At 49.3% G+C, this 18,148-nt stretch overlaps 1 protein-coding gene and 1 long non-coding RNA gene across 3 annotated transcripts in view; both read left to right on the top strand.

Annotated features, from left to right (window-relative positions):
• LOC309356370 overlaps window positions 1-18,148 on the top strand; it is a 251,904-nt gene that overhangs the window by 23,628 nt on the left and 210,128 nt on the right. The gene's annotated exons all lie outside the window — the stretch shown is intronic.
• LOXL1 (lysyl oxidase like 1) overlaps window positions 1,189-18,148 on the top strand; it is a 30,257-nt gene continuing 13,297 nt past the window's right edge. Inside the window, exon 1 of one of the 2 annotated variants that reach the window (XM_081887691.1) lies at window positions 1,189-2,901. In XM_081887691.1, coding sequence (XP_081743817.1) covers window positions 1,695-2,901 — 1,207 coding nt within the window. In that variant the 5' untranslated portion in view covers window positions 1,189-1,694. The remainder of the gene's footprint in view (window positions 2,902-18,148) is intronic. The other variant, XM_081887690.1, reaches the window with a different exon arrangement.

Raw genomic sequence — 18,148 nt, 5'->3', positions numbered from 1 at the left:
TGCCCATCACTCTGCCCACTTCTGCCTCTGGTCCCACTGATCACCAGCATGTGGTTCCTGGAAGTTTCTCCATGAAGGAATGTGGCTCTTGGGCTGCAAAAATCTTCTCCATTCCAGCCTTTGCCAGTGCCTTGAGTGGTGATGGTGGTTTCCTGACAGAAGGAGGAAACTGGCGGTACAATTCATTTCCTACTCAGACATTAAAGATTCAGCAGCCTCTGTCAGGAAAGGGAAGGTCAATTGTGAATCTGGGCTCTTAGTAATAATGTTCAGGAACATCTGGGCCAATGCCAACCCTCCCAGATGAATATTCTATAAACAAGCCAGCTATGTCAGCCCCTCAAATTCCCCTCAGGCTACAGCAGCATATTTATTGATGCCGGATTCATTCCTCCACGACGACTGATTTCCATAGTTTCCTCCATCCCCAAGGTACAATCTTCAAATTCAATTCGACGACCAAAAACACACACCTGGTTGCAATATTTCTTCTGTGCACAACTGGGTGGTTTCCATCCTGAGAAGCGTCAACGCACTAAGAATGTGATGCTTTCAAATCTGGGATAAAATCATAGGCAGAGACTAACGTCTTGAGACCGTGGCCTACAAATAATGCACAGTTGTGAGGGCCCCATTCACATCCACCCAGGGCAGCATGGGACCCTGTTCCCTGTGATGCAATCCTAAACCCTTGCTGAAACTGCATCTACTCTATTCCATCTATACAGGTTGCATGTGCCGTTGGTCATCAGGGCAAAAAGGCTGGTGGAAGCTGGAGTTCACCAATGTCTGAATGACCACAGGTACCCCATGGCTGTCTGACACAGCAACGAATCTCTCCTACATAGCAATGCTTCAACCCTTTCCCTTTACCTCCAACCAAGAAAAAACCTTGAATACAAGAGTCAAATAAAGAGCAAAGTTTCCTGCCATGCTGGAAAACCCACGCTCAGCTGTGTTTTCTGGGTATGTTGCGTGTGTGCATGTACACATTCATGTATAATCCTGAGGGCTTCATTTTGCCCTTCTGTCATGGCCTGGCAAAACATAAGGACATGTTTCAGTTGCTCTGTCTAGTTCTTTGGGGGTGTTCACTGTTATCCCTGAAGACGGAGTTTGCTTTGAAACATTCAACTGAAGCCGTTTGGTCGAGGTGCTTTGAGAGTGGGGGTGGGGAAACACTGAGAAGCTAACAAAATAAAAGTGGGCGGCTTTTAGGACCCTGCATACCAGACACTCGCAAAAGAGTCCTGAAACTTCCCAGCATTTTTTCGGAGCCTGTTGCTTATTCATTCAGACCAGAAGCAAAGACATTCAGCCAAGAGTAAGCAGGATCAACTGGCGTCCCCTGCGATGGGCAAAGCAGCAACGTGAAGACGACGACCAAGAGCAAGTAATACGCAAGGAACAAAACTTTCCAGGCTCTCCTGAGTTCTCAAGAGACTCGTTCATCTTCCTCTCTCCCTTTCTCTTTCTCCTCCAACAAGCTCAACATGAAGCTTGCGGGAGACCCCTGGAGCAGCTTCAAACAAACAGGGAATGGACAGAGTTGAGACCGATTCACCTAAAGAAGAGGAGAAGGCAGCGGAGAAAGAGAAAGGGGACAAGCTGTTGCCACAGGCCCTCCAGGCTGCTCTTCCACGACTTCCTCCCGTCAAAAACACCCATTAAGGTCATTGATCCCTTTCATCACCATGGCACCTCTCAGCTTCTGGGACCTGTGGGCTTTGATGGGCTTTGGGGCTGTCCTGCTGGTCCGGGGGCAACATCCACAAGGCAGCAACGTAGACGCCGGTCGATGGAGGCAGATGATCCAGTGGGAGAACAACGGGAGAGTGTACAGCCTCCTGAACTCAGGCTCCGAGTATGTCCCGGCCAGCCACACAAGGGCAGACAGCAGCGCAAGGGTCATGCTGGCTGATGCTGCCGCCAGCCAAGGCAGCAGAAGGGTCCCGGGGAACACCCGGCGGCAGGCTCCCACCTTGCCAGTCCGGGCAGGATCCGATACCATCCGGGGCCAAACACGGCATCCGTTTGGCTTCGGCCAGGTCCCTGACAACTGGCGGGATGGGGCCACCGGGGACGGTCACTCCAACTCTCCACGTCCCTGGACGCCCACCTATCGGCAGCGTCAGGTGGGCTCCTCTTCCTCTTCTTCCTCCTTTGCACATTCCTCGTTTGGACAGCTCTACCCGCAGGCCTCTTACCCCCAGCCACAGCCACCGTTCGCCAACCAATATGAGGCCTACGACCCGCAGGTCCCCCGTGCGTACGACGAGAGCTACACCTACTACCGCGCCACAGGAACCGGAGGGGGTGCTGTCGCCGCAGCTGCAGCCAGCGCTGGGGTCGTCTACCCTTTCCAGCCCAGGGTGAGATACGAGGAACATGCCGAGGAGCAGAACCCCTACAGAGCCCAAGGATACTACCCTGCGCAGGAAAGACCCTATGTCCCTGTGCCCCAACAGCTACAGCCCTCGGACGGCTTAGACCGAAGGTACTCGCACAGCCTCTACCATGACACTGGGACTAGCTATGACCAAAGTGTCCAGGACCCTTATGCCCAGAACCAGCAGTCTGTGGGGCAAGGGGTGCCCGTGGCAGACAACTTGCACATCAACTCGGGGTCCCCCGTGAGTGCTGGGACCAGGTATGGGAACGAGCCGTGGGCAGGGCAGTACCCTCCCTTTGGAGAGGCGCCCGCAGAACCCTACGTCCCTCCCCGCAACGTGGAACCTCAGCCACCTTTCCGGCCCTTAGACCCCCATGGGGTGCCTAGGCCAGAGCCCTACCTTCCCATCCGGAACGCTGAGCCTCCCCAACAGATTCCAGACAGCCAAGGTGTTAACCAGGCCCGGGTCAGCGTGGGCAGCATCTACCGGCCCAATCAGAATGGACGGGGTGAGTCACGGACCCCAATGATTGGTGGGAGGGGTGCTGGGGAGGAGAGGAAGCAGTGGGTTGTGGGGTGATTCCTTTCTGTAGACCTCTAGGGACGAGGCGGTCCAAGAAAGAACCTTCAGCACCTTGTCTTAGCTTGAATCCCTCCTACTCTTCTTAAGGAGACCAGCTAGGAAATCCCATATCTTCTGGTAAAGCTGCATGAGCAATAAGCCGCAAAGCTACTTGAGCTGCATATAGTAGCTATAGGGTCTAGGAGAAGAGATTCTACTTCACACTGGGGCATATTTGTGCCATTGCTTCCTGAGTGAAACAGTTGTGTTGGTGTGCAGGGCCTTGCACATCTTCCCCTATGGAGGCTGTGCCATTGCCATTATCTTACTCATTTGTTGGTGGCTCCTGCCAAGTTAATCTAATCAGCTAATAGAAATCTCTTTGGATGACACCAAATTGGGCAAAAACAGGGATGGGAAACTGACGGACCTCTGGATATTGTTGGACTACAAGTTCCATCACCTGTGACAACAGGCCGTGCTGGCTGGGGTAAATGGGAATTGGAGTCCAACAACACCTGGAATGCCACAGGTTCTCTATCCCTGGGCAAAAGCAACTGATAGCTAATTCCTAATAATTTGTATGGGATTTGCATAGGAGAGAGTACCACCTAGAACAGGCATCCCCAAACTCAGCCCTCCAGATGTTTTGGGACTACAACTCCCATCATCCCTAGCTTACAGGACCAGTGGTCAGGGATGATGGGAATTGTAGTCCCAAAATTTGGAGAGACAATTTGGGCAAACAGAATACTATGGTTAAGACCAGGGGAAAGCAAACGTTGTGTCTTCCAAATGTTTAGGCAACTCCCATCAGCCTCAACTATCATTGCCATCACAGATGATGGGAGTTTTAGTCTACAAAATTTGCAGGGGATATTGGCTACCCCTGGTTCATAAGATCAGAAACAAGCCACAAGTGCAGGAACACTTTTCCTACTCGCTTCATTTCTGATGTGTGACTTCCCTTGCACTTTCCTGTTTCGCATTAGCTGCAGTTTTCAGTTTCCAACATCCAAACTGAGAAAACACATTTGCTATTGCTAGGATTGCTGTTTATTTCTTTCATAACTATTTCTACTTGCGTGGTGGTTGGTTTTTTTAAAAAAAAACCCTCAAAGTGGTTTACAAAGAGAATAAGACAATAACACGATCAGCATACCGTATATCAGAATATAAAATTATCAGCAACTATTTAAAACATTAAAAAATGGCAATAAAATAATATCAGATTAAAGCATGCAGAGGCATTCCACATGCCTGGGTAGGCTTGTCTGAACAAAAAATGTTTTTAGCAGGTGCTGAAAGGCGCATAGCGAAGACGCCTGTCTGATGCTGTGGGGAATGTGCCAGAAATTCAACAGGCATAGCTTTCCCCTGTACTGGGTATAGGGAGGGGGGCAGATAAGATGCCGTTTTTAATCTTGCCCTGCCTGTCAAGCAACTGGCTGGACTGGGTTAGGGAACCTCAGGCCTGGGGGACCAAATGAGGCCAACTGAGCTTCTCTGTTTGGCCCTTGGGATGCTCCTCAGACCACACATCCACACACCTGAGCCGCACACCTGAGCCACACCCATCACTTGCCCTGCTTTGCACCTTGCTTGAGCATTTCTGCCTGGCTGGAGCATCTCCTTGAAACTTCGACCATGCTACTTGTTTGCCCAGATGGGGAAGGTAGAGAGGGGTGGGTGAGTGTGAAGAAACTGGCCCGCACTACAAAGGTAAGATTTGCCTGGATTGCTCTGTCCACTTTGCCTCTGTCCCACTAGAGATGGGGGAGTAATCAGATTCAGTTTACGTTTAAAGCCAATTTATCAAACTGGCACTTTCGAGACCTGAAGCACAGCCCTCTTTCAAAATCAGCAGTGCTCCACATTCTGCAATGCGGTTCTGCAGCCCAAAGTTTACAAAAATGCATACTCTATCAGGGTGGAAATGTGCATAAAATAAATATGTCAGTGAGAGTCACAGACAAAAGACACTGTGTTAGGTTGTATTACATTCCTCAGAATGCAAGCAAAAAATGTGTTCACTGGGAGAAATCTGCACAAAAAGGCCGGGAGAATTTTCAGGAGGATTTACAGAAGTTGTTGCAGAAATCTGGAGAAGTGGAAAAATGAGAAACAGAGAGAGAGCCAAAACGGACTGATCCTTCCATTCCTAGTCTCCACCTACAACTGATAAGTGACCCCCCAATAAAAAAGTTGCCCAGAAGGGAAGGTGACCCTAGGGTTTAAAAAGCTTCTCCAACCGACTTGTGAAAAACAAAGAGGGCTAAGACCCTTAGCACTATAACACACACACACACAAAATCCACCCTTCTCCCTTTCCTGGCCACAAAGAAGGCAGTTTCTGCACGAGCTGTAGAGGAAAATGAGGGCAAAATGGGGCTCATCACCCTGGGAAAATAGCCCATCTAGGAAAAGGAAAACGCTGGTCCTAAAACTCTGCTGCCTTGTGGCTATACTCATTCCATCTTTGGGAGGAGAAAAGATTAAGGCGTAAACCCAACACAACTTCAGAGTGGAGTGCCTAAGCAGTGGTGGAGCTTCATGCTCTGGCATCGGAGAGGGCAGAGAGCAGGCGGGGGCAGGGCTGGCACGCATCCTGGGGGCATGGCACGCCACCTACAGGGGTGTGGTGTGTATCCTGGAGACATGACACGCCACCCACAGGGGCGCGGTGTGCGTCCTGGAGATGTGGCACGCCGCCTGCGGGACGTGGTGCCTAGCACGGGGGGGCAGCCACGATGGCACCCCACCGAGATCATGCTGCCAGGCGCAGTACACTCCCCCCGCACTCCTCTTCCTCCCCCAGTGTCCCTAAGGCAGTTGGACGGCAACTTGTACACCTCCTTTCGGCAACTCCTGCAGCCCAGCTAGTGTCAAACGTCTCGCTCTGCTTTTCTTTGGATCACATCAGCCTATTGTTGGAGTCAATATGTCCCTGAATGCCCTGTTGCCAGCATGGGCATAGCCAGGATTTGGGGGGGGCAGAACCGATGTGATTGGTCAGTTATTTAAGTATTTCTATGGTTTTACTTGATTTAGAGGGTGGGCAGCTGCCGCCCCCGCCCCCTTGGCTACACTCATGGTTGCCAGGAGTCACAAATGGAGGGTGTGCTTTTTCGCTTAGCTCCTGCTCGCAGAACTTCCCATAGGCTTTTGGTTTGCCACTGTGAGAACAGGACACTTGTCCGGATGGGTCCAGCAGGGCTTTTCTTGTGTCCCGAACTTATGGAACTTTCTTATCTCTGCAAAGCCAGCACCAATTACTTGTTCTGCAGGGGAATGTGCAAAGAACATGTGCCTACAGCCTGAGGCTGTGCCTGAAGATCTGTGGGTTTTGGTAGTGATCTGCCCTTCACCATCTTGCATGTGGTCTATTCATTTCCTCTGCAATAACTCCATCCTCTGCTTCTTTAAAAGCCAAGAGGGTGATGTTTCTTTGGTTTGTTAAAGATATAGTAGGAAACCAGGGTTGTCCTACAGTGTATTATTATCGGTTGGAAGCACAGTAGCTGCAGCTTGCAAAATGTCAGGCACTTCATGATGACTTACAGCACAAATGTATATAGCTTATTCAAAAGTGAGGCCCACTATGTTCCATGGGACTTATTCCCAGGGAAGTGTGCATAGAAGGCTGTTTTGCAGCTTTAGAGTTTGCATGCATTGTTGTTGTTGTTGTTGTTTAGTTGTGTCCGACTCTTCGTGACCCCATGGACCAGAGCACGCCAGGCACTCCTGTCTTCCACTGCCTCCCACTGTTTGGTCAAACTCATGCTGGTAGCTTCGAGAACACTGCCCAACCATCTCGTCCTCTGCCGTCCCCTTCTCCTTGTGCCCTCCATCTTTCCCAACATCAGGGTCTTTTCCAGGGAGTCTTCTCTTCTCATGAGGTGGCCAAAGTATTGGAGCCTCAGCTTCATGATCTGTCCTTCCAGTGAGCACTCAGGGCTGATTTCCTTAAGAATGGATAGGTTGGATCTTCTTGCAGTCCATGGGACTCTCAAGAGTCTCCTCCAGCACCATAATTCAAAAGCATCAATCCTTCGGCGATCAGCCTTCTTTATGGTCCAGCTCTCACTTCCATACATCACTACTGGGAAAACCATAGCTTTTACTTCCAGTTGCTGTTGAACCAAAACACCCAACAGACCTAGCCAGTTTGACTAATAGTCAGGGATGATGGGAGCTGTAGTCCGGGAACATCTGGAGGGCCGCAGGTTCCTCAACTCTGCATTTACCCATGTACCCAGTCAAATTCACCCTTATCTAGAACAAGTCCCATGGGATACAATGGGGCTTACATCTCAGTAGACATGTAGATGATTGCACCATTAACCGCTTGAGACCAGAGCTGGACTTTGGACATTGACAGCTATAGCTAACAAAATTGAACAAGTACCTTGGAAGGCCCCAGGTTTACCAGAACAGGCTTGTTACGTCTGAACCCGAGAGAATTCCTTTCACAGTGCAACAAGACCATGCCAGAACTATGCTTGAGTAATGGCAGGGCCAGCCTTTGGCTCTCTTTTTCTCTCCCAAGGCCTGGTGCCTCCTGATTAGATAACCCCTAGCACCGGAGTCACAAACTGTCTCTCAGGCTGGTGGGAAATCCCAGCGGTCCACGAGGATGCCAAGCTCCGAGCATGTTCCTGAGATTAGACCTCCTCCTCGGAGTGCACTCCACGGTTCGTGCAAGCAAGAGTGAACAAAAGGCTAATTTCATTAGCTTGACCTCATCTGATTTGGGCCTGGCTCCAAGAGCTCTAGAGGCTAAAGGGAGCCATGAGTGTGAATATCCTTGTCAGCTCTCTCTGACATATGTTAGCTTCTCTAAAATAAAAACAAACTCCTACTTTACTCCCCTTCGTTCCACTGGTACTGCCCTTTGCACTCACCTCCCTAAATTAGCTCACACCAGTTAGGGATGATACAAACCTTTCTCTTCAATCAAGCCCTGAGGAGAATTCAGCTGTTCAGCAGAATTCAGATTACAGGATGTGAAGCCAGGTCTGTCTTCAATGAGCCGCATTCCTGAATGCCCCTGGATTTTATTTATTTATTATCAATTAACTGGGTACAGTGGTACCTTGGTTTACAAACTTAAGCTATTCCAGAAGTCCATTCTTAAACCAAAGTGTTCTTAAACCAAGCCTTGCTTTCCCATAGCAGTGGGGGACTCAATTTACAAATGAAGCACACTCAACAGGAAGCAAAACATGTTCTGCTTCCAAGGCAAAGTTCACAAACCGAAACACCTACTTCCGGGTTTGCAGCGTTCTTAATCCAAGTCGTTCATAAACTAAGCTGTTCTTAAACCAAGGTGCCACTGTACCGTTATCAGACATCTCATCACCAAGCTTCTCTGGACATGGAACCATTTGTTATAAACAGACCCAAATATAAAACATTGACAGATCACTGCTCAGAAACCCAGCCTTTGTCAAACCAGAGCTGAGCAGAGTTCATTCCATTGCAGCCTGATTCAGCAGGGCTTTTCTTATGTCCTGAACTTATGGGACTTTCTTAGCCCTAATAATGCAATGCAAAGAGTCCTAAAACATTAATGCAGAGCTAAAACACAACATACAGCAGAGTTGTGCAGCCTGTGGCCCTCCAAAAGTTGCTGGACCACAATTCCCATCATCCCTGATCATTGGCCATGCTGTCTGGGGCTGATAGGTGGTAGCTCAGCCAGTAAATCATGAGACTCTTAATCTCTGGGTTGAGGGTTCAAGTCCCATGTTGGGCAAAAGATCCCTACATTGCAGCGGGTTGGATTAGATCAGGGGTCAGCAAGGTTTATCTTGCCTAGGCCAGATCAGTCCCACAGAGATCCCTCTGTGGGCCGGATTGCGGGCATGCGTGAGTTTGTGCAAGTGATGGCCTGGGACTCAGGCTCGGAACTGGAGGAGTCTCGGTCTGCGCCGGATCCTCTGCTTCAGGTGGCATCTGAACCAAGTCTGGGGCCTGATCCTGAAGAGCCCCGCTCTGCAGAGGTTCCCCTGCAACAAGCACCAGCTGGGCTGAGTCAGGGGCCTGAGCCTACGCTGGCTCCAGGTGCAGGGATTACCTCGTTGCCCTCTGCTGGGCTGCTCCACTACCAGTTGGGTCAAGAGAGACTGAGGTGGCCTCTGGGTCTAGTAACCCACCGACATCTCCCGAGCTGCAGAGACTCAGGTCTGAGAGAAGGAGAGTGTACTGGACCCTGACCGCATTGCTCGGGTTAACCCCCAGGCCCAGCACAGTGCGCCCGCGATTTTCACGCGATTTCTGGCGCCACAGAAGTGAGTCCCCGCGCAGCGCACAAGCAGGCAACTTGGTTCGGGGGCAGCTCGGGGGCCGGTCAAATGACCTCCGCAGGCCGCTTCCGGCCCATGGGCCTTAGCTTGCTAACGCCTGGATTAGATGATCCTCAGTGACTCTTCCAACTCTACAATTCTATGATTCTGTGAACATCCAGAAGGCTACATATTCTCCATCCCTGTCCTAAAACCACAGCAAGAAGCAGAGATTACTTTGCTAATATAAATGTGCTTCTTCTTTTTTTAAGCCTGGGGTTTTTCTTTTAAAACTCTGTTTAATGTACACACTAGGCATGTCTCCCTGAGAAGAGTGTTCTACAGTCAGGGAGCCAATACTGAAAAGGCCCCAAGGATATGTAACCAAGGTGCCAGGTGAGCCTCCCTGGGGAGGGCATTCCACAAGCAGGGAGCCACCGCAGAAATGGCCCATTCTCGTAACACAACCCTCCAGGCCACTTGTGGAGGAAGCACATGAAGAAGGGCCTCACATGATCATCTCAGGGCTGGTTCCTATGGTGAGAGGCAGTCCTTGAGTATTGTGGTCCTGAACCATTCCTCCTGTTCTGAACCTATAGGCACAAACGTCTCTGCCTCTCCCCTTTTTCTTTCTTTTTTTCTTGGTGGGTGGTGCCTGCTGGAACTGGTGAGACAGGAGGTCCAACAGGAGGTGGCACCAGAGCCAATGACACACAGAGTCAATGAATTCTAGTTTTGTTCCTGTCCTCCTTCTCCCTGCTGAAGTCTACAGAGTCAACACGGAGGCTAAGGAGCAGGAAGCTGACAGTCACCCCCTGGACTGGATGTTGTTAGGATTCTGCCAGCAGTTCCCGGCTGGTTGCCCAGAAAAGTATAATTTATTCAATAATTACAGAGAGAGGCTCTAGAACCCAGCCTCCTGGATAACGGCACTGTCCCGAGTGAATCTCCAACCCCGTCTCTCCCACTTCCTCATTCGTCACTTCTATGGGTGTTGCTACGTTCCCTCTGTCTTTGAGCTCTTTGCTCTCCTACTTTCAAGGCTCACCGGGCTCTAGGAGAGGGTGAATCTGGAATGATTTCTAAAGGCACAGTGTCCATCAGCTGCCGCTCTGCTTATGTCCCATCCTCCTCCTCCTCTCCCATTATTTCCCATCTTTTCCCCTCATCTGCCTCTGAGCTGTAACCTCCGCAAACTCTCCGCAAACTGTCTTCCTCTTCCTCCTGCCTGGAGGGATCAGGCTGGAGAGGCAGTCTCCACCATTCCTCCTATGCCCTGTCCCTGAATAATAATAATAATAATAATAATAATAATAATAATAATAATAATCATAATAATAATAAGTATACCCCTCCCATCTGGCTGGGCATCCCCAGATGTACATCAAAGGCAGGCTGAGGTTGATGGGGCAGGACCCTGTGTTCAGTGGTGGGTCAGCCTGGGTGGGTTAGTAGGAAGTGTGGACCTACAGCCCTCAGCCTAGTTTCTGGCAGCCTGAATCTTAAGCACTCCAGAGACAAGGAGGCAAATACAGTGGTACCTCGGGTTACAGACACTTCAGGTTACAGACTCCGCTAACCCAGAAATAGTACCTCGGGTTAAGAACTTTGCTTCAGGATGAGAACAGAAATCACGCAGCGGCAGCAGGAGGCCCCATTAGCTAAGGTGGTGCTTCAGGTTAAGAACAGTTTCAGGTTAAGAACGGACCTCCAGAACGAATTAAGTTCTTAACTCCGAGATACCATTGTAGGAGGGAGAGGGCTTTACAATCCAGCAACGTTGCAAACCCTGCCCATTTTTTACTCTGGCACCACCCACTGCCAGCATGCAGTCTTCAATAGAAGACAGAGAGCGGGGGTGGGGGGTGAGCAGTGCTGGACAGGGGTGGGGGGAGAATAAAGTTTCCCCACCCCCTGTTCATCGTGTGCCAGGTCGTATCAAAACAAGCTTAGACGTCTTGCCAAAGAGTTTAGGAACCATGGAGAAAGCAAACAAACAAACAATGGAACTTTTGAGGCTATGAAAAGAAAAAGTTATTAAATGCAACCTTACGAAGCAATAGGGGAAATCTGCCCATCTTGAAAGGCTTATACGGGAGACAGCAAACAGGAAGCAAGACCAGGACACAATTGTTTCTCCCTGACAGGGACGGAATAGCAGCAGGAAACTCCTGACTCCACCCAGAAATAACTACGTCTAGGGCCACCTAGTGGTTAAGCTATATAACAACAGTATCCACACGCCGCTCCTTTCATTTGCAATGTTCCTTCATTCAAACCTTGAGAGCACAGGAAGCTCAAACCAGCCAGGACATACATTTGATGTTTCTTCCACATTCTCTTGCACGTTGGTAACATTCAATAGCCCAAGAGTCAAAAACATTCAGTGTTTTGCCATGAGAAGCATCATTTTATTTGTTTAATAGGATTATTTAATATTTTAAAAATGTGAAAGCGTTTTTTAGCAGAATCTCCTCACAAAGTAGCAAACATAGGATGCAGCAGCAAACCAAATTATAATCTTCAAATGTCTAAACATCAAATTGGGTAACACAGAGGGGAAAACCAACAATCTGGCCAGCACAATTAAAAGCACTGCTTAAAATCACTTCATAAAAGTGTAAACATGTTGACTGGTACCCATTGAGACTGGTAGAGCAGAAGACAAGGAGCCCTCCAGTTGGTGGCGCCAGAGCCAATGACAGGCAGAGACAACTAATTCTAATTTTGTCCATTCCCTCCTTCCTACTGAGATCTAGGAGGCCAAAGAGGAGGATGTTAACAGGCAGGGCAACCCCTGGACAGGCTGTAAGTAAGAAGGCAGGCAGGTAGGGCCTGGCTGAGGGCAAAGTGAAGTTGGTGAAGCAGCGTCCCATTTTCTGCTAATGGACCAGCCTCTACTGCACGACAGATGAAAAATTGTAGATGACAGCTGAGGAAGGAAGCTGTGCAGAACAGAGATTGCATGGAGATGTCAACACATGTCCAAAATGTGTGGATGTAGACTGTATATAGGTAGATGAGCTTATCAACATATGGGAAAAATTATTAGTATTAGTATTAGTATTAGTATACCCCACCCATCTAGCTGGGTTTTCCCAGCAACTCTGGGCATCTTACAGCACATATAAAACATAGTAGAACATTAAAAACTTCACAATACAGGGCTGCCTTCAGATGTCTTCTAAAATTTAGATAGTTGTTTATTTCCTTGACATCTGAAAGGAGGGTGTTCCACAGGGCGGGTGCCACTACCAAGAAGGCCCTCTGCCTCGTTCCCTGTAACTTCACTTCTCACAGTGGGGGAACAGTCAGAAGACCCTCAGAGGAGGACCTCAGTATCTGGGCAGAACGATGTGGGTGGAGACGCTCCTTCAGGTATACTGGGCAGAGGCCAGAATGGGCTTGATGTTTATCTATCCCTCCATACATTAATTATCCCCAGAACTGTCATCTGTGCAGGGCTCTAATCAGTCCATGCATACTTCAAACAAATTCCTAACAACATATTAAAACCAGCACCATTATGGCAATTCAGCTCTCAGAGCTAATCTACAGATCAAAGTTGCTGTTGCTGCTTTTTTTTGTCCTCCTACTGTGGTTGCATTTTTCTTTAAAGTTTTTCTCTTCCTTGTGTCCATTAACTGGCCCCTGAGGAGCTGAACTCTTGCAAGGAGCTCTTGATTGATGTAGCAAGTTAGCTCTTGCAAAGCTGATCTTAATTCTGTAAGCCTGCAGGAACAGCTTCCTCGGAAAAACAAAAAGAGAAACACCACAAAGCCACAGGGACAGTGGATCAGATCGAAAGCAACCTAAAACCTAGGCCAGGCCCTGCAGTGGTAATCTACCATTTTAAAAGAAAACACTTGCCTTCTATATTCAAGCCTGACCCAATGACCAACAGAGGCATTCTGCTTGAGGCTGCCTGCCTTCTACTCTGCAGCCTCCACATGCCTCTGATTAGATTTATTTTCATTTTATTTCCGTATATGTACGAGGATCACTTAGCAACAGCTTGGCTTTGCATATTTGTCTTGGATTCCCACCGGGATTTTGATTCACCGCGTGGGCGTTGGGGTGGTTTTTGTGTGTCCCCCCCCCCCTCTTTTTCCCATTTGCAAGTTGGTCTGAATCTCAGACCCTGGGATACTGGCAGCAAGATAACCAGGTCCCTACATTCCTTCCCTGTTCCCCAGGTGCTCACTTAAAGTGGATGGCGATTCCTTGGGTTTCTGCTGAGAGGTAACACCAAGGTCCTGACCCAGGGTGCCCTGAAAGATTCCTTGACAGTTTTCGCAGGCGGGAGAGGCAGAATCTGCGTCTCTTGGACGCTTTTCCATCTGAGTAATTCGTTTCTGGCTTATCGGAAATTCCCCGGGCAGTTCCAATTACCGAACTTCTTCTCCTATAAACAATATTTGCAAAGCACTGCTAACACAGAAGCGCTGTCCATTCCACTTAAGAAGGGGCTGGGCTCAACATGCCCAGATGTTCCCAGGCTGTATAGGAAACCCAACAGTGCCCAAGCCTCATTAAGTGAGCCCAGAGAAACTGGCTTTTAGGGCCCTCTTCCCACAAAAAAGCCTCCCCTGTCTTGAAAGAGTATCAGAAACTGCCTTATAAAGATGCACACACACCATAAATTTAAAGCCCATCTAGAGCACATGCATTCCACTAGAGAATCTCAGCAACAGCAGTTTATCCCTCGCAGAGCTACAATTCCCAGCACCCTAAGCAAACAGCAATCCCCAGGGCTTTTGGGGGGAAGTCATGTGCTTTGAACATATGGTGTTTGCACAGGCAGAGTCTGACAACTGGTCCGTGTAGCATAGTAAGATTTATTCCAATGCAAATCACCCTGTGCAAGTTAGCCTAATTAGTCTAAATTAGCCTAATTTCCCGAAAAAAATCTACATATCCTTCCCTCCCACCCCAAAAACCCACATCACTGGTCTTCCTTTTTCCAGATCCACCGACTCCAGTCCATTCCTACCTGCTCCCAGTTTCCCATTTCCCCCAAAAATCAACAGTCGACATTAGAGGAAGCACCGTGGTTCAATGGCAGAGAATCTGCTTTGCATGCAGAAGGTCCCAGGTTCCAATCCTGGCAGGTAGGGCGCAGGGGCGCCGACTTATAAAAAATATTGGGGGGGCGGGGGCCCATACCGACTTATAAAAAATATTGGGGGGGCCCAAGACCTCCAAACCGCTGCTGCTGGGGGAACGAAAGGGGCGAGCCCCGGGCTGCCCCGACCTTAAGTGAACCTGTGAGGGCCCGCCCTTTGCGGCAGCCGATTGGCTGCCGCTGTGGACGGTGAATATTAATGAGCTAGGGGGAATCCCCGCTTCTCGCGGGGCTGACGCCAGCCCCGCGAGATTGTTGATGGGTCGAGAGCCCGCAACCCCACCCCCTCTCTAGATCGGGAGTGGCTTTGTTTTAACTCATTACTGAATGTATTTTAGAAGGTAACTATCGTCAAACAAGGAAAATAAAAAATACCAACATAATTTTGTGATTTTACAAAGCATAATATAACTAATAATTTTCTTAAATTATTGGGGGGCAGAGCCCCCCCAAACGAATTTTTGAGGGGGCTCGGGCCCCCTCAGGCCCCATGGCATCGGCGCCTATGGACTAGGCAGGGAGAGAGCCTTTCCTGAAAGCCCAGACAATACAATGGACCAATGGTCTATATATAAGGCATCTTCTTGTGCTACTGTGTGGCAACTGCCCATGCTCAGTCTTTGTTAGGCTGCTTTTGCAGGTTCCCCCGAAAGCAGTACTCCTGAAAACCTTGGGGAACCCCCAACCGATGGGCATGGTTGGTGCTGTTTTCACTGTTTTAACTGAGTACCCTCTGGGCTTTTAAATTAACAGAAGAGAGTCTATGTCAGTGTACCATACAGTAGTACCCTTCCAATCGGGATTCAGGCCTCACCATGGGACTGAAACTGCCTTGGTCGCGCTGGTTGATGATCTCCGGCGGGCTAGGGACAAAGGTGAGAGCTGTTTCCTAGTTCTGCTGGATCTCTCAGCGGCCTTTGACACCATCGACCATAACATCCTTCTGGACCGTCTAGAGGGGCTGGGAGCTGGGGGCACTGTCATACAGTGGTTCCGCTCCTTCCTCCTGGGCCGTGTCCAGAAAGTGGTGGTGGGGGGTGAGTGTTCAGACCCCTGGGCTCTCACTTGTGGGGTGCCTCAGGGTTCTGTCCTCTCCCCCATGCTTTTTAATATCTATATGAAGCCGCTGGGAGAGATCATCAGGGGGTTTGGACTGGGTGTTCATCAATATGCAGATGACACCCAGCTCTACCTCTCCTTTAAATCAGAACCAGTGAAGGCGGTGAAGGTCCTGTGTGAGTGCCTGGAGGCGGTTGGAGGTTGGATGGCGGCTAACAGATTGAGGTTGAATCCTGACAAGACAGAAGTACTGTTTTTGGGGGACAGGAGGCGGGCAGGTGTGGAGGATTCCCTGGTCCTGAATGGGGTAACTGTGCCCCTGAAGGACCAGGTGCGCAGCCTGGGAGTCATTTTGGACTCACAGCTGTCCATGGAGGCGCAGGTTAACTCTGTGTCCAGGGCAGCTGTCTACCAGCTCCACCTGGTACGCAGGCTAAGACCCTACCTCCCCGCGGACTGTCTCGCCAGAGTGGTGCATGCTCTAGTTATCTCACGCTTGGACTACTGCAACGCGCTCTACGTGGGGCTACCTTTGAAGGTGACCCGGAAACTGCAATTAATCCAGAATGCGGCAGCTAGACTGGTGACTGGGAGTGGCCGCCGGGACCACATAACACCGGTTCTGAGAGATCTGCACTGGCTCCCAGTACGTTTCCGAGCACGATTCAAAGTGTTGGTGCTGACCTTTAAAGCCCTAAACGGCCTCGGTCCTGTATACCTGAAGGAGCATCTCCACCCCCATCGTTCAGCCCGGACACTGAGATCCAGTGCCGAGGGCCTTCTGGCGGTTCCGTCATTGCGAGAAGTGAGGCTACAGGGAACCAGACAGAGGGCCTTCTCGGTAGTGGCGCCCGCCCTGTGGAACGCCCTCCCATCAGATGTCAAAGAGATAAAGAATTACCTGACATTCAGAAAACATCTTAAGGCAGCCCTGTTCAGGGAAGTTTTTAATATGTAATGCTGTACTGTTTTTAACACTGATTGGGAGCCGCCCAGAGTGGCTGGGGAAACTCAGCCAGATGGGCGGGGTATAAATAATAAATTATTATTATTATTATTATTATTATAGTGGAATACAGCCTATAGCAGGGTGAAATAGCAAACCAGGGCATGTTGTTTGATCCTTCCTTCAAGACCAGGGTTGTTATATAAGCACATTTTTACCTGTAACACGTTGGGGGTCCTGGTTGATTGCTACCAAGCTGTCAAAGCAAAAACAGGAACTGATGGCTCCAATACCAATCCAGGAAGAATGCAGGGCATTCAGATATCATGCATGCTGCAAAGGAATCCAGCTTTCTCCTGCCTTCTGTTTCTAACCTTTTATTACAGGAATGGGAAACCAGAGGTTATGCCTTGGCCCCTGAATGGTTTCTCAAAAGTTTTGAATCATCTAGCTCAGTACTGCGACACAGATGGCACTTGTAGTCCGAAGCCACCCATATGTTCTGCAGGTGGATATGGGCACTGTACCCCACTGCTGAATGTGAAGATCTGCAGGGTGGGGCACCAATCCAGGGATGGGCAACCTTTTCATCGCCCAAGTTGTTGCTGGACTCATCAGCCTTGACCATTGGCTGTGCTGACTGGGATTGATGCAAGCTGGAGTCCAGCAACATCTGGAGAGCCATAGCTTCCTCATCCCTGAGTTATTACAAATAAGGGGAGTGTGTGTGTGTGTGTATATATATATATATATATATATATATATATATATATATATATATATGCATGATGACAAATCTCTCCCCACCCCCACCCTCTTAATGAATGTATTAAATCACTGAGTCATAAAGATCCCTTCTCCTTAAACACTGACAATCAGCTCAAGGAATTGGGGGGGGGGCGAGTCTCACGTTTCACTTTTTAAGAAGGGAATAGCTCAGTTAAAGAAACCGTTTCCCTCCCCCTCCACAACACCTCCCCCCCCCCCGTCTTCTCTTAATGTGAGAATCCCATGGGGATTACATCAGCAGAAATGACTAAGCATAGAGGCAGGAAACGAGAGCCAATGTGGTGATGTGATTCCTCCGGGGAGAACAGCCCATGAAACAAGAAAGCATTGTTCTTTTTCACTCTAAGTAAAAATGAAAAAGTGAAAAATGAAATCAGGGGCCAATGGTGCTCCCATTAAAATCTGGATCAGAGGAGAGCAGGCTTTCCCCTTGAACAGTCAGCATTCGTTTTCAATCAGAATCTCCATGGCCCATTAGCAGGTTTCACATTTTACACAGCAAGAGTGCATCAAGAAAGGACATTGGGCAAAAGCCTGGGGACCCCAGCACAATGAGCTGCTGAGGGGTGGGGGACAACCACAACAGAGCTGGCTCGGCCCACACATGATCAGCTTAAGAGGTAGGTGTTGGAGACAAGATCATTACGACCAGAGTTTAAGGTCGTGTGCACATTGCTGCTTACCCTGACTCCAGCATGCTCCCACTTGTAGGGGCAAGTGGCGTTAGCCATGATCCATAGGTATCCCATAGGTTTTTGAGAAATACTCCTGTTTGATGCACTTTCCTACGAACCAGCTTCCATCTGATTTGAAAGCAGAAGCTGCCGTTAAGTTGAGGTGTGTACATTTCAGGCAGCCATTGAGCATGCTCAGAAGACAGCTTCAGGGAATAGGGAAACACATCAGGGAACGGGCATCAGAATGTGACTTGAAGCACTGCAAAGCAAAACCTCGCAAACCACTGGTATGACCATAGCCCAGAGTCACC

Source organism: Podarcis melisellensis (assembly GCF_964234715.1).
Source record: "Podarcis melisellensis genome assembly, chromosome: 14".
In the NCBI taxonomy this organism is placed as follows: domain Eukaryota; kingdom Metazoa; phylum Chordata; class Lepidosauria; order Squamata; family Lacertidae; genus Podarcis; species Podarcis melisellensis.
The sequence above is the reverse complement of the archived record's forward strand: the minus strand, read 5'-3'. Positions and strand labels throughout refer to the sequence as shown.